This window comes from Euleptes europaea, chromosome 16 (genome assembly GCF_029931775.1).
Source record: "Euleptes europaea isolate rEulEur1 chromosome 16, rEulEur1.hap1, whole genome shotgun sequence".
Lineage (NCBI taxonomy): Eukaryota > Metazoa > Chordata > Lepidosauria > Squamata > Sphaerodactylidae > Euleptes > Euleptes europaea.
Window position 1 is genome coordinate 43,189,486 of NC_079327.1, and position 22,032 is coordinate 43,211,517.

Here is a 22,032-nt window from a genome sequence, read left to right on the forward strand (position 1 = left end):
ATGCCATCCCAAATCCTGTTCCTGCCGGAAGTCCTTTCACCCACGGAAAAGCGAGTGTGGGTGCAGGCCTTTGTCTGTTTTCAAAGGTGAATAAAGTTGTTTTATTCTTTGATCAGCAGGCATGTGCTGTTCCCAAATTTCATGATTTCTGACAGGAGCTGGCTAGTTGCTTTAGAAAGTCATGACAGGTTTTCTGTCAACAGCTGAAAACCTAGGGAAGCAACAAAAACTAGAGGTTTTGCAAAATGCCTGGTAGACTGCAAGAGTACTGGGCTGTGGCTGGCTTGGTGGATCGTAGGTCTGCATTAGATAGATGCGTACCCTGCTACATACCAGGGCTAAAAAAAAATTGTTCCATCTGTACAAGTATAACTAAAAGATCAACTGAGCCAACTTGAACACATGTAAGAACATAAGAAAGGCCCTGCTGGATCAGACCAAGGCCCATCAAGTCCAGCAGTCTGTTCACACAGTGGCCAACCAGGGGCCTCCAGGAAGCCACAAACAAGACGACTGCAGCAGCACCATCCCGCCTGTGTTCCTAGCTGCTTTTTACAGAGTCAGACCTGTATTAGTGTCAGAGTATTTATACTCTGGCAATGGTTCCCTAGGGTCTCAAGCAGAGGTCTTTCACAACAAAAACCACCTGGTTCCTTTAGCTGGAGATGGCAGGGATTCAACCAGGGAGCTGCTGCATGCAAAGTAGATGAACAAAGCAGATGTTCTGTCACTGAGCCACAATCCCTCCTCAGAGTGATTCCTTCATCTGGTGAAAGTACCTGAAAGTATCCTAGCCCTGTGCAGATAGTCAAAGAGGGTAGAAATGTACATATTTGTGATGGGGAGGCTTGTACCACCTCCAGCCTCCATGCAGTTGTTGCTTTTGTGTGCAAGGGTAAACTGTGACATTGCATTGTTTAGTGTGGCTTCCTATCTATACCATTTTTATTCAATTGGCTCCAAAGAAGTGACTGAGAGTATTACGCTAGACCTTTTCTATGGCTGGCAAATGTATAGCAAAGGTTTACCACCCCTGATGTGAGAGTGATCTGGCTGCAACATCTGTCACCCCATTGATGGCCAGGGTTGATTCGGCTGATCTGGCTGGCTAGGCGGGTGTCCCCTACCTCCCTCACTGCTCCATGTGCGTCCCTCCCGAAGCTGCGCGCTCGGTGGAAGAGGACAACCATCCCGGGTAGAAGGAGTGCACCATTGTTCGGTCAAAGGTTTACCACCCCAGTGAAAACTAGGCCTGTGGCATCTAGCAAGCTCATGGTCCTGAGAACAAAGATGAATTATTAAACACAATGCCACAAGCTATTTGGGGAGGATAGGAAGTTCCAATAAAGCCTTTGAGGAAGTGGGTAGTGGCGGTGGCAGCTGCCCTGCCTGCTGTTGGTTTCTCATATTGCTTCTGGGCTTGAAAGGGGAGGGGAGTACCCATGTAGTTGGCAGAATCATCTTGGTGATGCCTGGTTTTGTACTGGTTTTTGTTGTTGCTGTTGTTCTGGAACCGGACCAGAAGCTTTGAGGCAACTTCCATTGTTATCACCTTCCAGCTTATCACTCCATCCAGGGAGAAGTTGCCTTTCTGCTTTGAAGAAATGGTAGGTACAACTTCAACTGCAGTAGTCTTTGGGCTGGGTCCCATGGAAGCTCCCAGAATGGATCTCTCCCCTTCTCCCTTGTAGTTACTTGCAGCCTTCTTCATCCCACCTGCTGCCCATGTGAAACGTGGCTCCACAGGCTCACTGGGTTACAGCTGAATGGGAAACCAGCAGAAATCAGCCCCTGTCCTATCTGGTATGAGGTATTTTGCAAATTCAGCAAGTACTTGCACAAGTGTGCCTATTGTGCGTATGTGTGTGGGGATTCCGGCTTCCTAAGGGACCCAAAGGAATAGGTTTTCAAAGGGTGCAAAAGAGAAAGAAGGGGAGAAAGATTTGTTTGTGAACCTTTCTATTTACAGTTCGTAGCACCTAACCCCTGTGTATTTGGAAATGACTGCTGAACATAAGGAATATTTTTGAGGCTTCATGACTTCTTCTGTCTCCTTCTCCATCCTCATCTGCTCCCTGCTTTCTCTCATGTTCGGCTTCTTAATTTGTGAACGCTGTGGCTGCCTGGGTTACCCAACAGTTCAGGGATCAGAGTGCAATCCAGTTTCATTAATATTCCCATGTACTTGGAAGGCTTTAAGAGGGGAGTGGACATGTTCATGGAGGAGAGGGCTATTCGTGGCTACTAGTACAAATGGATACTAGTCATGACACATACCTATTCTTTCCAGTATCGGAGGAGCATGCCTGTTATCTTGGGTGCCGTGAAACACAGGCAGGACAATGCTGCTGCAGTTATCTTGTTTGTGGGCTTCCTAGAGGCACCTGTTGGCCACTGTGTGAACAGACTTGGTCTGATCCAGCATGGCTTTTCTCATGTTCTTATGATGTCACACAGTTGCAAAGGCTGTTTCAAACTCAGCCCTAGAAAAGAGTTTTCCATCTTCTTAAGGGTGTGCTGGGTTAATCTGAGCTGCTGTACTATGTTTCTCAGTGCAGCACAATGGCCCACTTGTTAAAGTGGGTCAAGAGACCAAGTCCCACCTTCATGCCCAACAGTGTCAAATAACTGAGTTCTTGGATGGTGATGGATCTCTGATATCATTTGATTGCAGTTGTGACTGAGGAATGGGGCAAATTGACAGAGCCAAAGAGAGAGAGAGACATTGCCAGAGACTGGTACCCCAAGCAGGAAACTAAATATTGAATGCTGCAACTTCTATTTGGGGGAAAGGAGACATAGCTCCACATTTCAGGCCCTAGTAAAGATACAAGAAGCCAAAAAATTAATTAATTGTATTATTTAAAACATTTGTATGCTACCTTTCCATCCAACTTACGATCTCCAAGAACCAGAAATATATGAATATAAAATATATGCATATAAAATAATGAAAAACACATAAACAATGTCAGAAAGATAAACGTTAAACAAAGCACGTAAAAAGAAAGGAAGGACAGTGAGGGCACACCAAATTAAACAGATAAGTCTTCACCCACTGGTGGAAGACAATGATGGAGGGGGACAGAGAAATCTCCCTGGAGAGGGAATTCCATAAATTTGGTGCAACAACCAAGAAAGCCACCATTGCCACCCTTTCTGGAGGGAGGGAGGTCTGGCAGGGGCACTTGGCCAAGTCTCCAGATGACCTCTTTCAGCAGTTTCATGTAGATTATTAAAAAGCATGGGGGACAAGATGGAATCCTTTGGGACCCCATAAACCAGAGGCCAGTGGGGCCAACCAGCAGTTCCCCAACAACACAGTCTGAAACCTACCTTCCAAAATCTTCACAGAATGATGCCTCACAATCCTAACTCTGAAAGGTGGTCCAGAAAGGTGTCACTATTGATGTTGAAAGCCACTGAGAGATCCAGGAGGGTCAACAGGATTGCACTGCTCCATCCATCTCCTGGCCCAGTTCATCCACCAAGGTGACCAAGGTGGTTTCAGTCTCATAGCCAGGCTTGAATCCAAGCTGGAAATGATCCAAACAATTTGCTTCATCTAGGAATCCTTGCAGCTGTTCAGCCACCACTCATAAAATTGCCTTTCTCAAGAATAATACCTTTGAGACTGGATGATAGGTATTCAAAATATCTCCTGAGTCCAGAGTAGATTTCATTAGGAGTGGGACACACCATTGTCTGTGTCAAGGCAGAAGAGACCACCCCCTCTTGTAGCTCTGGCCAGGCACCCCCACGGCCCCCTCTGGGCCCCGGAGGCAGTGGCTCGGCCGAGGTTGGCTCACAGCTTCGCTCACACACACGCCTCTGCCTCCAGGCTCCATATGGGGCTTGGAGTAGGGTTGCCAGGTCCTTGTTTGCAACCGGCGGGAGATTTTGGGGGTGGAGCCTGAAGAGGACATGTTTTGGGGAGGGGAGGGACTTCAATGCCATAGAGTTCAATTGCCAAAGCGGCCATTTTTCTCCAGGTGATCTGATCTCTATCAGCTGGAGATCAGTTGAATTAGCAGGAGATCTCCTGCTACAACCAGGCAGTTGGCAACCCTAGCTTGGAGGCAGCTCTACGCCTGCCGCCTCTGCTGCTGCAGCTCTCAAGTGAAGGTATGTGGGGCGGGAGGGTATGGTAAATTTCAGATTTTGGTCTAAAGCCCTGAATTTTTTTGGGAATCTGGATATTACCGATATGGAAGTATTTGGGTTTTTTTTTTGCACACCCCAGATACAGTTTCCCTGGAGGAAATGGCTGCTTTGGAGGGTATACTGTACGGTATCATATCCCTGCTGAGCTCCCCCTACTCTTCAAACTCTGCTCTCGCCATTCTCCCACCTCCAAATGTCCTGGAATTTCCCAAACTGGAGTTGCCAATCCTATATCAGCCACTCTATGTTGAACCCTAAACAGCTTTTTTGATCAGTCTCACCCCTTTCATTTCCTCACAGCACTCCTGCCCCACCTGGCTTTTATTCCACAAGCCCAAGCATACCCTTTTCAAGTGGTGAAAGTGGGGCCACCTTCTCCTTTTGTCTATGGAAAGGCACATCTCTTAAACTCTTTCCATTTATCTTCTTAGTTCTCAGTTTTTCTGCCTCCCCAGACATCAAACCAAGGATGCTTCATACAATGAGTACAGGGGGTAGTTACACCAAGCCCACCATTGTCAGGAGTCCACGCCTGGCCTGTAATATCCACCTTTCCTTTGCCTAGGTGAGCCCCGTGGCACAGAGTGGTAAGCTGCAGTATTGCAGTCCAAGCTCTGCTCACGACCTGAGTTCGATCCCTGTGGAAGTTGGTTTCAGGTAGCCAGCTCAAGGTTGACTCAGCCTTCCATCCTTCCGAGGTTGGTCAAATGAGGACCCAGCTCGCTGGGGGTAAAGGGAAGATGACTGGGGAAGGCACTGGCAAACCACCCCGTAGACAAAGTCTGCCTAGAAAACGTCAAGATGTGATGTCACCCCATGGGTCTGGAATGACCCGGCGCTTGCACAGGGGACCTTTACCTTTACTTTTCAAAAGGTGGTGGAATCCGGATGTAATGACTTGCAATCTCAATAGCCATAAGCACTGACAAGCCTAGTTCTTGATGCTTACATGACAGGGGAAAGCCATTGATGGTATATTCACTACATCAAAACTGTTTGTGACAACTGACCATCTGTTAATATTCAACATTTCACTGAGTTCTGCACTCCCAGTATCAGTAATCATGGGCAGAGCAGAGTTATAGTTCTGGGGCTTTCCCCAATCTTTTATTACCTTCTCAGTGCCACCACTATTCCCATCGAGGTGGGGTTGCCACCTTGCCCAGGAAGCTTTCATGCAGAGCATCAGGCCTACACCTCTCTTCTCTTTCCTCCTCAATCTCACTCGAGATAAGGATGGCAGTTCTGACTTGCTAGGGGACTTCCTCGGTAGAACACAGCAGCAGCGTTCCTCTCTTTTCTGCCCCATGACTGTTTTCACGCTAGAAGTTAGTTTAATCTAGAGAAGGGAAACTATTCCACTGTTCTCAGCTCTGCTGAGTTGGTCAGAGCAGCACAGGTTCCTTTCGGGATTCAGCAAGGCCAACCGCGCACACACAGCTGTTCTGATTTATGGATCAAACCGCTTTATTAAGCACAGTAGGGTACTGCACGAGCAGAAGCAAATAATGCAGTAAATGCATACATAACAAGCCATATGACTTCATACATGGCAATCAAGGCTATAATGGAAGATGGCTAGCTGTTCAGAAGTACAGAGCTAGTTTCAGGGACTGCAAGGAGGAAATGTATCTATGGTCCTGCATAGCTTGCTACCCCAGCATTGAAGCTGCAGCATAGAAACGAGCTTGGTTTCTCAGGATGGTTCTCTCTGGATTTATTATAACAGCTATACCATCTTCTGACAACCATCTCATTCCATTCGTGTTCCATTCATTTTCACATCTTGTCTAAGGCACGCTTACTTTTACAGGTACATGTGAATTCCTAACCACTCCTGTTCCATCTTCCATGTTGCTCCAAGCAGCTGTTTCTCTTCTAATTATAACTTTGGGTAGCTGTTCCTCAATTTTCCAGACATTCATGCAGAGGGACCCCTGAGAATGAACTTCTGAATGCTGGCCAGGTTAACCACAAATTGCTTAACCTGTTTCTTGCTTCCAGGTACTTCCCAAAGGGTCTCCCAGTAACTGGTTCTGTCCAGTTTAACCACATCTTAGCACATCTCCTCAGCCTGAAAGCCACTTTTATATCTGGACATCTTCCTTTATCTCAGTGATAGCCATGCTTTTATTTCTTTCCCCAAATTTTAACTTGATTCCGAGGTGGGGAGTTCTTGGACCCTAAATTCAAAGGGTTGCATGTTGCAAAACCTAAAGTGCCTCACAGGAGCAAGGGACATGAATAAAGGACATATTCTCCCAGGTATAGGCACATACAATATTGTTTTACAGTCACAATATATATTGCAATACCCGCTATTAAACAGTGCATGAGAATTACTTTAAAACTGAGAATTGTGAAAAACAGTAGCTAAATATCTTGCTTAATGTAGTCCCAGCAACAATGAGGTTTGAGTCTTCCTCAATGTCATAATTCTATTTGTCATAATATTGGAATAAATTTGTAGCGGAAGTTAAGGAAAGGTATTTAATTTTCTCAAACTAGGACATGTTTCCAATTGCTTCTGCTGAAGACAGGTAAGTCAAGGGAGGGCACCAGTTTATACTCCAGCCTGGGCTAGGGTTGCTAGCTAGAGGCTGGCCGCCGGGGGAGAGTATGTGGTAGGGGCCCTTGCTGGTGAAGCAGTGATTTCACTTTTAGCACATGCACCCAGAACTCTATGGTTTCACCATAGAGTTAATGTCGCAACGTCACTGGTGAGGGCCCCTACCATGCATGTAGTAAGTCACCAGATCCCTCCCCAAAATTTCCCACCACCACCCAGCTGATTGGCAGTACTCAAAGCTGGGGAGGGAGTGGGGAGAGAAGCCTGGGCTCCCTACCCAGGGCTCACATGGACCCACATCCAGCCTGCAGGACACACTTCCTATTCTTTTGCACTGTCTGAAGTTTTGTTCCAGCCACTCTTTCTCCTTGCCCTGTCCTTTTCACTAATTTCTTGCATTTATTCTCTCTTCCACCCCACCCCCACAACTGTTGCTAACTTTCGACCTTTCTCCCTTCTATGGAGATTTTGGGGGCATGCCTGGGGAGGGAATTCAACGGGGATGGAATAACATCAGGTTCACCCTCCAAACTTCGTTTCTTCTGGGGGAGCTGAACTCTGCAGTTTGGAGATCAGTTGCAATTCTCGGAGAACTCTGTGTAGCTCTCATCGCTCTGTGAATGCAGAGGCATTTTCAGTGGCAACAGAGCATTCACACAGCAGTTTTGCCTTCACTTTCCTTATCTCAGCCCCAGGGGTCCCATTTTCTAGTCTGCTGCCAAAGGGCTTTTTCTGGCTTTTTAAATCAGTAATTGATAGATTGTTACACCATTATTGTACTATACCAATCTACCGCAACAACGACTAATTCCCAGCTATCTTTTTTTTTAAGGTAAGTCCTTTTCATTGCAAAGCTATATTGTCAAATGTACAGTCTGCACATTTCCTTTTATAATTCCACAATAAAATGGGTAGAGGCTTACTTTTATTTTTAAAAAGCTGGGAACTAGTCGATTATGGCCATAGATTGTTATAACTTCACTGTGTTATAGAATTTTGACAATTATTGGTTTTTAAAAGACCCACCCCAAAACGGAGGGACAAATAGCAGCCATGAAGACTGAGATAAGGAAAATGGCATTGATGTCGTGGGACCTGCAATAGTGTGCAACTTCCTACCCACAAGGTATCCAAAGGTGCTGTGGCTGTGATCTTTCCAAAGAGATTATGCCAAACCAGGTTTGGGGGGAATCGCAGCAAAACAGGGGAAAACATGGAAACAGGATGACCAGAGGATGGTGTCATGTGGATGCGCCTGAAAACAGGGCTGCTGTAAGGAAGCCAAGGCAGAGCAAAACATCCATGTGGAAATAGCCTAAATAGTATATTACTATTAGAATTCGTCTTGTTTATTATTAGCAAAAAAGATGGCATACTAGATCTTTCCAAACTTATATTCATACATACCAGAAGCCTACCAACCATGCATAATGGGAACAAGCATTCACTAAGATCCTCATGATGCTCATGGTTGCTATATTGTGTGAACAGGGGCAATGAACATATTTTGCATGCATGTACAGCGTTGGTGGTGCACTTGAACACGAAGCCTGAAATCTAGTCGGTTTGTATATACTGAGGCTTTGTGTGCATGGTAAAAATGCACATTGGCCCAGCTCATACAACATGGCAACTATGCCTGTTGGGAGGGCTGGAAACAGTGCGTGCTCCTGCTGTGCGCGATTGGCTTGTGCAATCCAGGTATGCATGACTATAAAAGGACAAATCTCTCCATACAAACAGTGCCTGCATTATCAAAATCCAAGTGTTGCCTATATTACAGAAGCAGGTCACATCTTGGGCCCTTTTCCTCACTCATAGTGGTCTTCCATGTTGTAAGTGCTTATGGGCTGATAGATCAAAGCTGCAGAACCATCCTTGAAACCTGAGATTAATTTCAGCAGCTATGGGTGTTGTAGAGGATTTTGAGATTGTTGCTTTGTGATTCAGTAAATGAGAAAAAAGGTTCCCATCCTGACTCAGCAGTCTACATTAAGTGTGGGATTTTGTTTGAGATGGTGCAGTTCCTTTACATTTTTTCCCCTGCAGTTGAACAGGTGGTTTTTAATCGCAAAAAGATGTTCGTGTTCCCACACCAAGGAGAGAGAGAAGAAATACTTATGCATATCTTTGGGCAGGAGGGTAAGTATCTGCCTTTCACCACAATTAGCTGCTTAACTGAGCATTCACTTTTTCTAACCTTGCGTGGCTAATTATGTTCAGCACAAACGGTTGCCGTGCAGTATTTTGTATTACAAATCAAATTAGAGGCATGCATGGTTAATTCTGAAATTAATTATAAATTTTCACCCTCTATACAATCTCCAGCTGAAAAAGCTATTCCCCAAATAAAGTCATGAAATGAATATACTTGAGCCAGGTGTAAACCAATGGAAGGGTGGCCTGTCTGTATGATACAGCTGTAAAGGCAGCAAACAAAATGGTTAGGAATGGTTGCTATGTATCCATACGTGCTATTTATGGACAGTAGCAGGATTCCCCCATACTTAGGCTGCTGGGGTCCTCGCAACAAATGCAGGACACAGGTTGTTTCCACATAGAGGTATTGCTCCGCCTTGCTTCCAAAACTGCAGCAGTTCTTTTGGGGGCTTCCTCATAATATCAACTCTTGGGGCTGTTGTTCCCTTCCTTGGCCTGGCTGAGTCTTGCAAGGCCATTTATTCATGGGAGGTTTTGCATTGGATTTGTCACTCTATAGATGCACATTTTCCCCATCTGAATTCTCAAAACTCTGCATGGCGGCTTATTGTTGAGTTTTGAGAATATGGATGGGGGAAAAGTGCATCTAAAGAGTGGCAAATCCAATGCAAAACCTTCCATGAATAAATGGCCTTGGGTACAGCCAGTCAACTTTGACATTTATTTATTTAGAAAAATGTTATGCTGCCTCTCCAGAGTCCCGCTTGAGGCAGTTTACAATCGAGGCAATAAAACAAAGCCATTAAAAACAAAGCCAATGCCGTTAAAATAACCTACTACAAAACACGTCAATGTCATTTAAAACAGCCAGAACATAACAGCATAAAAGACACATTGGGCGGTCTAAAATAGATAAGATGATGCTCAGGTCAGAAGAAGACAACAGAATATTTTAAGTCAGAGGTCCCCAACGTGGTGCCTGTGGGTGCCGTGGCACCTGCCAACACCTTTTCTGGCACCCCCAAGTGTTTTTAGAAAGTGGGTAGGACCAGGTAGGGCTTTTACCCAGCAAGGTTTCTGATTGACTGTTGGAGATTTAATTGGCTATGCAGATGTTTTTTTTAAAAAAAAAAAACAAGCAGCTGCCACCATCACACAAAGATCTGTATTGTGTTACTGAAATTAAGCCGTGGGGATTATTTTGTGTGGCTCCGCCTCCTGCAGCAGCCATTTTGTTATTGAGCCTACTATTCCAAATGTGCCTGCAGGCTCAAAAAGGTTGGGAACCACTGTTTTAAAGCCTTAGTCAAAAGCCTGGGTAAAAAGGAACGGTTTAGCCTGGTGCCTAAATGAAGTAAGGGAGCTGCCAGGAGAAATGCATTTCAAAGACCAGGGGCCTCCACCGAAAAAGCCCTGTCTCTGGTCATCCCCCTCCTCATCTCTGAAAGTGGGGCACAGAGAGCAGGGCTTCAAAACAGGATCTTAACTGGTAAACTGGACTGTATGGTGGAAGCTGTCCTTCACTGAGTGTACTCCTATGTATTAGCTATAGACACAGAAAAGGGGTGATAGCCACATCTTCAGCAGGTAAATGCAGATATAACTGATGTCTTTATCCTGCTGCTAATAAAACTGTAGTAACAGCATGGGTTACACGCACATAGCACCAAGTGTCGGTGTAACACTTGGTCTGCTGGTCTGAACACTTCAGCAAGAGCTTCAATCTACAATTACTTAAGGATCTAAAAAGTCTAGGAATAGTCTTTACATTTAAGATATAGTGAGAGTGTATTTTCCCCTTCTCTAGGCAATCCCTGTTTGGGACAGAAGCAGATTGTTTTTCTTCCTCCTGTTCCTGTTTCCAACAATGATGCCAGCCATACAGTATCCTAAAACCTTGCCCTGTGATGTGAGTGTTAATGCTTCGGAAGATCTTCTGATAGTGGACTGCAGAGACCGTCGCCTTGCCACTTTCCCGGAAGGTATCCCTCCCAACACTACCAACCTGACACTTTCCATCAACCATATTAAGGACATTAAGCAAGCTAACTTTGAGCACCTTGAGAAGCTTGTGGAGGTTGACTTCAGGTGCAACTGTATGCCGGTCACAATGGGGCCAAAGGATCACATCTGTGACAAGAGTCTGAATGTCCAACGTGGCACTTTTGAAAAACTCACCCAGTTGAAATCACTGTACTTGGATGGAAATCAACTCTCAGAAATCCCCCGGGGTCTACCTCAAAATTTACGTCTACTGAGTCTTGAAGCCAACAGCATCGTTTCCATCAGCAGAGAAAATCTAGAGGAACTTGGGAATGTAGAAATCCTCCTTCTTGGGAAGAACTGCTATTTCCGCAACCCTTGCTATGTGGCTTTTGATGTTAACAATACTGCTTTCCAGGACCTGAAAAAATTAACGGTGTTGTCATTGAAAGCCAATAACTTAACCAGCATCCCACAGAACCTGCCACACAGTTTAAAGAAACTGTACATTCATGATAATCGTATTGAAAATATCAGTGAGCATGACCTAAACTATCTTCATAATTTGGAGGTTCTTGACTTAAGTGGTAACTGCCCTCGCTGTCACAATGCTCCGTATCCTTGTGATCCATGTTTGGGTAACAAAAGTCTTCTTATCAGTCCCTCAGCTTTTGCCTCTTTAAAGCAATTAAAACATCTGAGACTACACAGCACTTCTCTCCGTAAAGTGGACCCTATGTGGTTTGAAAATACCAGAAATCTTGAAGTGCTTGACCTTTCACAAAATTATTTGGCTAAAGAAATTGAAGAAGCCGAGTTTCTGAATTTCCTTCCTAATCTCTTAGACCTAGATTTGTCTTTCAATTATGAACTGCAACAATACTTTCCATATTTGAATCTGTCACCCACATTTTCTAAGCTCACTAAGCTTAAATACTTGAGACTGAGGGGTTATGTTTTTAAAACACTGGATTGGGACGCTGTAGGCTCTTTGAGAAATCTCACTCAGCTGGACTTTGGAACTAATTTTATTAGGAATGCTAACTTTAAGAGGTTTACAGACTTCCCAGCTCTTCAAGTCATAAACCTTTCCTTCAATAGAATATCTCCCTCTTCAGATGGATTCAGTGAGGTTCCATTTTACTCTAGTCATGTGCCTTTATCTGATCAATATAAAGAGATGCATTATTTCATATATGATGAATATAGCCGCAGTTGCAATTCTAAAGACCGAGAGATGTCTCCTTCCTTACCACATGGCATTGAACCTTCTTGTACTAATTATGGCAAAACACTGGATTTAAGCAGAAATAACATGTTTTTTATTAACCCCTCTGATTTCGAGACCTTTTCTTCTTTTAAGTGTCTTAACCTGTCAGGCAACGCCATGAGTCAAACCTTATATGGAAAAGAATTCCGCTTTTTGTCTGGCTTGAAGTACCTGGATTTCTCTAACAATCGAGTGGATTTACTATCCCGAAATGCCTTTCAAGAGCTGAAAGAACTAGAAATCCTAGATCTTAGTGATAACAAGTATTATTTTCAGGCAGAAGGTGTCACTCACATGTTGAATTTTACCGGTAATTTGACATCTTTGAACAAGCTGATCCTGAATGGGAATGAGATTTTTACTTCTGCTGACAAAGGGATGGCAAGCCGTTCCATCGAAACGTTGGAATTTAGAAAGAATCGCTTGGATATCTTGTGGAAGGATGGAACTGATGAATACTTTAAATTCTTCAATGAGCTGACGCGTCTGGAGAATCTTGACATCTCTGACAACTCCCTGAGTTATATACCTGAGAAGGTATTTGATGGTCTGCCTTCACAGCTCCAGAAGCTGAATCTGAGCAATAATAAACTGAAGACGTTTAGTTGGCAGAAACTTCAAGTTCTGAAGAACCTGAAAATCCTGGATCTTAGCAATAACCAGTTGACTTCTGTCCCCCCTGAGCTTTCCAACTGCTCTGGAACCCTTCAGAGACTCATATTGCGACACAACAGGATCAAAAAGCTGACGGACAATTTTCTCCGAGGTGCTTTCCAGCTGAGACACTTGGACCTCAGTTTTAACAGGATCAGAATAATCAGGGACTCTAGCTTCCCACAGAATGTGGTCAACAACCTAAACCAGCTACTTCTGAATGGCAATCCTTTCAAATGTGATTGTGATATTGTGTGGCTGGCCTGGTGGATGAACAGAACGAATGTGACTATTCCACGGCTGGCAACAGATGTGACCTGTGCAGGCCCAGGTGCATGGAAAGGTAAGGGTGTGGTTTTATTACATTTGGATTCTTGTGAACTGGACTACACTCAGATCCTGTACTGTGTGTCAGCCTCCATAATTATGTCTCTGATGACGCTTGCAGTTACCAGCCACCTATATTTCTGGGATGTGTGGTATATCTACCATTTGTGCACAGCCAAGCTAAAAGGATATAACCGTCATTTTTACCATTTCTGCACAGCCAAGCTAAAAGGATATAAGCCTGTTTTTTCATCGAAAGTTCTGTACGATGCTTTTGTTGCTTATGATATAAAAGACGAAGCAGTAAATGAATGGGTCCTGAAAGAATTAGTTGAAAAACTGGAAAATGAGCAGGAGAAACGATTCAATTTGTGCTTGGAAGAAAGAGACTGGCTACCGGGACAGCCAGTTTTGGATAACCTTTCAGAGAGCATAGAAATGAGCAGGAAAACTGTATTTGTGCTGACAAACAGGTACATTGCTTGTGGCAACTTCAGAACAGCCTTTTACCTGGCACACCAACGGCTCATGGACGAAAAAGTAGATGTAATTATCTTGATATTTCTTGAAAAGGTTTTACAAAAGTCAAAATATCTCCGTCTCCGGAAGCGACTGTGTAGTAGGTCTGTACTTGAATGGCCGGCAAATCCTCAGTCTCAGCGTTATTTCTGGCATTGCCTTAAAAATGTATTAGCAGTAAACAATGATGTGAGCTATAACATTCTTTTTAAAGAAATGGTATAGCTCAGTCATGTTTTAGGAAACTCTTTGCAGATTAAGCCATGTTGAGGAAATGGCTCGAGGCTCACTTATTACATGCATGAAATTTAGAGAAAGTCATGGACTCACTAGATAACCTCAGGCAAGCCACACTCTCTCTTAGCCTCTCTATCTGCAAAATGGGTATAATAATACTGGCCTGCTTTACAGGTTTGTTGTAAGGCTTACAAGATATGCAAACAGCACTGAATGCTCAAAACCGCTGTACAAATGCCAAGTATTATTACCATTTAAAGCAAGCATGGCAGGTACCATTCAAAAGTAGCCTCTCTTAAACAACTAAGCGCACTTGTGGAATAGAGGTTCTGGCTTATATGAAGCAAATGCTGCTGAAGAACAACCAGCTAGTCAATGAAACTTTTCATATAAAATGTGTGGGAATATGCAAGGGGTTCAGACAGATTTTGTGAGCTGTCGAAAATCTGAGATGGGAAAGAGAAAAAGGAGAGGAAAGGCTATAGGTTCAGCTTTTTGTAGCCACTATTTATAACCTTTCCTGTATACACATGTATGACAACTCCTCTTGTTTTATGTTTTCCTCACTAACCACTACTATCACTCCAGAGACATTTAAAGTGTTTCTTGTTTTTTTGTTTTGTCCCACAAGATGGTTGGGGAATCCCCCCAAAAACAACTCTTTCTTTATGTATAAGTTAGAATATGGTACAAAAGGGACTTAATGAAATAAAACTCAATTTTTTTATTTGTATCTTTAGAGGGAAATGTAGTCAGGTTTGCAGGGAGGTTTCAGGAAATAAACCTGTCAGGTAATAAAACAATAACAGAAATGAGGAAACTCAAGGTTTTTATAAATAATAGATATTTTGTAATCAGGGTGTAACTGTTGTATTTTGCAGACAGGTGTTGATACTTTTGGTACAGACTGAGATAGAGAACCTTTGGCAATCACTGCTTAGTTGAACAGATCTAAGCTTCTTGAAACAAGATTTCAAATTTGGGTGGAGTCAAACATACAATTCTCCAGTTTTCTTCCTTAAAACTGGTTAGGAATACCCCTTTTTATTTAGGGAAGGACAATTAGATAACTTCCCTCATACAGAGAATCCTTCCTGGTCCTTAACAACTGTGTTCCTTTCACACTGGCTGCCAGCCTCAACTGTCAGGCCACTTATGTATGGGTACTTTGCCTCGCATTCTCCGCTGGATTTCTTTGGAGTTATGCATGATTTTTCTGACCTTCAGAAGTCATTTTGCTTGTGCCTTGCACTTTCCCTGGGGTTTCAGGATGCTGTTTTGCCATGAATGTAAAGTCTACTTCGAGCCCAAATCACTGCAAATCAATGCAATTTCTGTGCATAGCCTTAAATTCGGGTTTCTCTTGCCACGGCCATTCTTGCTTGTCCCTCTCCCATCCAACCCCTCCCCTAGAAGCCATTTTGTTGAGTTTCAGCAGCGAGTGTTTTAAGATATTGAGGAATGGAGCCAGTTGTTTACCCCCTAACCTCATATGCATCCTCTCTGGTCAGTTTCAGCAGTGAGAGTTCCCTGTAGTTTTCCAATGCAAAATCCCTCCTTTGAGATAGCCAGAAACAAACTGGTGGTGGTGGGGTGACCTTCTCTACTTTGGCTGTAAAATGGCCACTCAGTTCAAATCAAATGAAAGAATCCCACTGTGGGGCTGGTGACTCAGGGCTCCCTGCCCCCCCCCCATTTTTTTTGCTAAAATTGTAAATATAAATGAAGGGCAGCTGAGGAAAAGACTCTGCATTCCCTGCCCCCCATTTGGGGAATTTACCCCTGATTTGCCCGAATGGGGGGGGGCAAGGGAACGTGGGGCATTTCCCTTGGCTGCTCTTAATTTTTATTTACAATTTAAGCATTTTTGTTGTTGCTAAAATTGCACTAGATAACAAAAAAGGGTGGGGGTGCTGGATGACCAGGACAAGATTTTCCGCCCTCCCCTCATAAGTATCCTCTTGGTCAGTTTCACAGTAAGTGCTTCCAGACATCTTGGCGTGAATGGAGCTGGGCTGATTCCTCCCTCCTCTTGGTCAGTTTCACAGCCTGCTTACAGACATTGTGGAAGGAATGGGGCTGGGCTGATTCCCCCCCCCCCCGTCAGTTTCACAGCGAGCGTTTTCTTATGATCCCTGCAGTGAGATAGCCAGGAACAAATTGGTTGGAGGAGGGTTAAAAATGGCCACTCGGTTAAGTTAAAATGGAAGAATCCCGCTGCGGGGCAGGCAGGGGCTGGAGACATTTAAAAAAAAAATACAGCCAATTACACAGCAGCATTTTCAAGGGGAGGGACTCAGAAGCTCCACATTTTCACTGGGGATACGTAACTGATCAAAAGGTACTCCTGAAATTTCTTCAGGGCCAAAATCTCCATGCATTGATTCGGATAATTCTCATCAGAAAACTGCATCTGCAGAGCAGCAAACCCAGAGTAAACTTCCCATGCATAAATGGCTTCAGTTGCAACAGTCACTTCTCAACTGTCAGTTTCTAACTGTCTCTCAGCTGCCAACTCCAGAATTCGCAGGTTTTTGTCTTTTTGAACCGCCTGTCACTCAAGGTTCCATCACCAGGACAACTCATCATTATGCAGCTGTCTGTCACAGCATGTCCTCCCCATTTCCCCCTAAGAAGGGAAAACGGGGCTACTTCCTTGCAGTCATGTATATTGCAAATAAGTGGCGTGTCAGTCACTGGTGATGACTGGAGCTGGAAGAAGACTCACTAGCAGAAACAGGAAGACCTCGACCTGAATAAAAGCATCAGGCTCTAGTTCTCAGTGCAAGTGGAAGAGGGTTTTTAGTGGAGTCCAGCATGGATGAAAAATAGTGTTCTTTTTTCAGGTTGTTTTTTTTTTAATTCGTTTTTTTTTTCTATTTTATGGAGGGACTCCGTAGTGCCTCAGGTGACTATTTCTTTCTTCCATGCCATAGTTAAATTGTGGAAGTCCCTGCCCCAGGATGTATGGCTGCCAGCTTGGAGGGCTTTAAGAGGGGAGTGGACATATTCATGGAGGAGAGGGCTATCCATGGCTACTAGTAAAAATGGATACTAGTCATGCTGCATACCTATTCACTCTAGTATCAGAGGAGCATGCCTATTATTTTGGGTGCGGTGGAACACAGGCAGGATGGTGCTGCTGCACTAGTCTTGTTTGGGGGCTTCCTAGAGGCCCCTGGTTGGCCACTGTGTGAACAGACTGCTGGACTTGATGGGCCGGGTCTGATCCAGCAGGGCCTTTCTTATGTTCTTCTCAGTGGCCTTTGTGGAAATTTGAGCTTTTTACAGAATGAAAACGGCATTTGATACAAGTTGAAATTACTAACGTTTCCGTTTTTAAATAAATTTTACCTCTGTTCTAGATTGTAGGGGATTTTCCCACACTGAGGTCAAAAGAATGGTGTTATGATTTCTAGACAAAGATAAATACGGAATGACAGGACGGTTATACAGACAGTTAGCCTGTCTCTTTTGCTTCCTGATAGGCCTCTCCTTGAAAACATTGTCTTACTGAAGTGCATCTAGCCAGCTTACTTTTCAGTTTCAATCCAGGCCTGACCTAAGTGCACTTTAGCCAGTTGATCTTAGTAGAACTCAGTACAAACTCATATTGAGGTCAATACCAATAAGTTCAGTGGGGTCAGCTCTTAGTAGGGTTGTCAACTTCGGCTTTGGAAATTCCTGGAGATTTCGGAGTGGTGCCTGGGGAAGGCTGAGTTTGGGGGTGGGGAGGGAGCTCAGTGGGGGTGTCATGCCATGTCAGTGGGGGTGCTGGCAACCCTAGGTGTGTGTGAGATTGCTAGTTTAAGATTGTGGCTAGTGTGTCAGATAGAACAACCTTTAAGTTAGAACTGGAAAAAAAAGCTTGTCGATCTGTAGAAACTGTGCATTTATATATCTACACTTTCTAGGATTTTACACTTATACATTTATACTTTTACATTTATACATCTACACTTTCTAGCAGGAGAGCAGGATCACAGTATACCAGATTTTGCAGCTGTTTAGTGGCCAGAGGAGAAAAAGTTAAAGAAAATCCAGAATTATTTCTTTGGGGAAAGCATACTAAAGACTGTTAAGTCAGCAAACAACAAAACAAAGCCAGAAGACCAGAAAAGCCAAAAAACAAGTTCATTCACTTTGTGGGGATATATGTTATTAATTTATTGTATGTTCTTGAGGGACACATGCCTTTGCTTATATTAACTATTCACCAAAAAAGGGAATAAGAGTATATCTAGAACATAAGAGAGTTAAATCAAAACTCTCCCTGAAGTATCAGTCATCAGTACATTTTGTTTCCTCCTTTGGGTCTATACAGTGGATGATAGAGCTCAGAAGTAATGATTAACCAGGACTGGTCATCATAGGAACAACGCCCCCCACCCCATGCACAGTTGGAAAATTAAACACTTCCACTTTTATGACAGACCATAGTTTATCATAGGGTTTGAGACGCAAGCTAATTAGTTATGTTGCCTCCAACCCAGGAATAATTTATGGCTTGGGAAGAAAACAAACCATAATTTGTGATACAGGGGGAAAAAATGACCAACTATGGTTGCCAGAAAGCAAAAATATTTGATTGTCAAGATGTGCATGGGGAGAGGAAAGGAAAGGAAGAGGGTGTGTCCATGTTCAAGGACCTCCAGATCATTCACAAGAGTCACTGGAAAAGACAATATTGCTAGGAAAAGATGAAGACAGCAGGAAAAGAGGAAGACCCAACAAGAGATGGACTGACTCTATAAAGGAAGCCATGGCCCTCAGTTTGCAAGACCTGAGCAAGGCTGTTAATGATAGGACATTTTGGAGGACATTCACACTGCTTACAATGTATTCATATTAAAGCTATCTTATGAAAATATGTACATCTTCCACTTTCTTGCTTTATCAGGTTAGATCAGTGGTTCTCAAACTGTGGGTCAGAATGCAAGTGCACTGTTACTCTCTCTCAGGTGGGTCATAAGGCTGGGAAGAAACAAGAAATGGTCAACTTGGAGAGGAGACTTGATAGTAAATTTGGGCTGGCCTCTACATAATGCATGAAATGGCTATGAAATGTAGTCCATTGCTTACCAATGCTATATGGTTATAAATACTAAATATGAAAAAATAGAATATATACTTTTCCAGTGCTACTGATGAGAAGTTCCTGACCATGTTGGGAAGGGTGAAAAGATCATGGAGCTCCAGTGCAAATGGATTCTGAAAAGTATATTTAGAAATGAGTCCAGCTTCAAAAAGTAACAAAGCCTCTACAACAGGAAATAGCACTGTAGCACCTGCTATGGCATAATCTTCATAAACCAGGACATATGTCATCAGATGAATGAGTCACTGACATGGGTAAGGTATGTATAAAACCTCAGTATATACATAAAAGGAGGAAACTCTCTCTGTGTGTATGTATGTTTTTACAAAGCAAAGCTTTGTAGCACAACTAACAACCATAGATATGTCACTGTATGATTACAGCTGGAGCAGTTGTTGCTCTACCCTCAGATCCTGGTTGTAAGGTGGAAGCTGATTGTTTGGTGAACTACTTTGTGTTTCTGAACAAACTTGGATGCATCCATTTGCATAATTACACTGTGTTCTTCTACTTGTTGGAAAATATAGTGCACTCTGTCACTCTCTGTCTGAAATGCTTGTTGCAGTTATCTCTTTCTTTTTAAAAAAATGAAATTGCTTCTATTCTGCTATCATTCCTGGTGGTATGGTATACTAGTGCTGATCAGCTCAAAAATTATGGAGATATACTCTTGCTATCAGCATGCAGAGGGAGTGCTATTAGGTCACCAATTACTTTTTCACAGCAGCTGCTCCTCCCTCATCTGCCACTGCCTCCTGTTTTTAAAAGCACATAATTAAAAGGAAAACGTTTCATTTAAAACGAGACTTACTATTTTGACGTTTCTGTGTGCTTCTGGTGACCGCTCATTATGATCATGAATTTCCCTCTTTTGTTTAATGATGTCAATACCTCCAGAATTGTTTGTTCCATTTGAGTCAATTAGCACTATTAAGCCATAATACTAAGAATGTCACACAATAATGTGTGTGTGTAAAGTGCCGTCAGGTCGCAGCCGACTTATGGCGACCCCTTTTGGGGTTTTCATGGCAAGAGACTAACAGAGGTGGTTTGCCAGTGCCTTCCTCTGCACAGCAACCCTGGTCTTCCTTGGTGGTCTCCCATCCAAATACTAACCAGGGCTGACCCTGCTTAACTTCTGAGATCTGACGAGATCAGGCTAGCCTGGGCCACACAATAATAGTATAACATAATTATATAATACTGGCAATTTAAAAATGACAACCACACCGAAACTGCAAGGACTGAAACGACAATTGTACAGATTCAAAAGTGATTCAACACAAACTTCAACAAGGACAACTGAAGTGATCCAACCAGCGGTTCACCCTGGATTTGTTTGAGGGGGTCCACCAAGGTATGTTTTCCTAGCAATCATGATCATGTCAAAGTTGTCCATATTATAATGCAGAAAACAGATGAATACAGAATCCAATCATATTAATAAGATGCAAGAAGGGTGGGTGCAGGTCTCTTCTGAATGTTGGCTTCTGGTGATTAACAGGTATAGCAAATGCCTAAAGGCAAATCATTTCTGCAGATAGATGTATCTGTGGTTTGTTGCAACCAAACTCCATAATAAAATTTGCTAATAGATTTCTGCTTTCACGTGCCAACCTCTCTTTGAATCTTGCTTTTATAGAGTATGATGGCTTTAAAAAATCTGCTGTAGAATGTCCTGGAGATAGAAATGTTTCCCCACTGGCTTCTGCGTGTTACCCTTTTCAACGTCAGCTTTGGTTCCTTTTATTCTCCTGCCTAATTTGTTTGTCCTGTGTAAATGACACAAAGGTCTTTGGGGGGGGGGGGCAATGCTTACTTGCCTCCATTACTAAAACTTGTATTCTGTTTCTGTTCTTTACTGATATATCCTATGGTACTTTAGTTATGAGCTTTTCATGAGGGAATTGTCCAAAATATTTAGGTAGTCCATGATTACACCATGTGTACCAGCGCCTTTACTCACTCAATCCCAAAATGAATGTGATACTGAGAATTCTCTGTCCAGATCTCTCCCCAAAACACTACATGCAAAGGACTCTGGTTTGCATTGGGACCCATAAGACAAGGAAGGCCTCTCACCAATGCCATTTTCCTGATTAGAAACAGACTTGCGGGAGCAAAAATATAGACAATTGATTTCCCCCACTTGAGAAGAAACAGTAGGTCCTTGGCAGGATCCACCGACACTCTACCAATCCCCATCTTCCTCTCAAATGTTTTTGCATACTCACCAACCAAAACACCTAAGGAAATAGTTTAAAAGTTCTGAAATAAATATGGGGACTAGCACTGTGACTAGGGTTGCTAACCTCCAGGTGGTGGCTGGAGCTCTCCTGCTATTACAACTGATCTCAAGGCTTGGAGAAAATGGCTGCTTTGGAAGATATATTGTGTGGAACTATACCCCATTGAAGTCCTTCCCCTCCTCAAACCCCACCCTCTTCAGGCTCTGCCCGCCAAAATCTCCAGGTATTTCTTGAACCAGAGCTGGCAACCCTAACTGTGACTTTGGGATGTCTCAAAGGGACTGGCTTCCCCTAATTAACATGGGCACAAGGATAGATTACAGCTGACTGAAGAGAAGACTGGGAAGGGTGCCACTTAAGTGCAAGTGGAAATAAAGTCACAACCAGGCTCTCAAGAAATGGGAGAGAAAGGAAAGCACACACCAAGGGAAAGTAAAGTGGGATGCTGCCAGCTGAGAAGGGAAGCTGGATGTAGCAATCATCCGGCTGTATATCCCACTATGGTATCAAACTGGCAAGACCCAGGTTCAAACCTCTGCTGAGCCACCAAATTTACCAGGCAACCTTACACCAGTCAATCCTTTTCTTAAACATACTTACATTATAGGGTTGTGAGGGCAGAAGAAATATTAATGTGCTTCTTGGAGGAAAGGTGAGATTAAAATGGGATAGACAAAAATATCACAATTTTACAGATATTTCATCAGTTGATGGCCATTTTCATTAGCCATATTTAATCAGAATCAGCCCAAGATCCTTTTTCTTATATTGAAAATCCCTTAAAATATATATAATAATGGAT

The 22,032-nt window shown here is 43.3% G+C and overlaps 1 protein-coding gene across 1 annotated transcript; it reads left to right on the forward strand.

Annotated features, from left to right (window-relative positions):
- On the forward strand, positions 1–13,871 carry LOC130488181 (toll-like receptor 7). The gene is made up of 3 exons (XM_056861791.1): positions 1–86; positions 1,523–1,607; positions 10,701–13,871. The coding sequence occupies exons 1-3, from the start codon at positions 1–3 to the stop codon at positions 13,869–13,871; spliced, it is 3,342 nt and encodes a 1,113-aa protein (XP_056717769.1).
- The last annotated feature ends 8,161 nt before the right edge of the window (positions 13,872–22,032 follow it).

Bases quoted from the DNA above. Each gene is read 5' to 3' on its own strand.
- LOC130488181 (XM_056861791.1), top strand. From the start codon at position 1: ATGCCATCCCAAATCCTGTTCCTGCCGGAAGTCCTTTCACCCACGGAA. The intron at 87-1,522 runs GTGAATAAAGTT...GAACCGGACCAG, and splicing joins GCCTTTGTCTGTTTTCAAAG to AAGCTTTGAGGCAACTTCCA. The intron at 1,608-10,700 runs GTAGGTACAACT...CCCCTTCTCTAG, and splicing joins CTTTCTGCTTTGAAGAAATG to GCAATCCCTGTTTGGGACAG.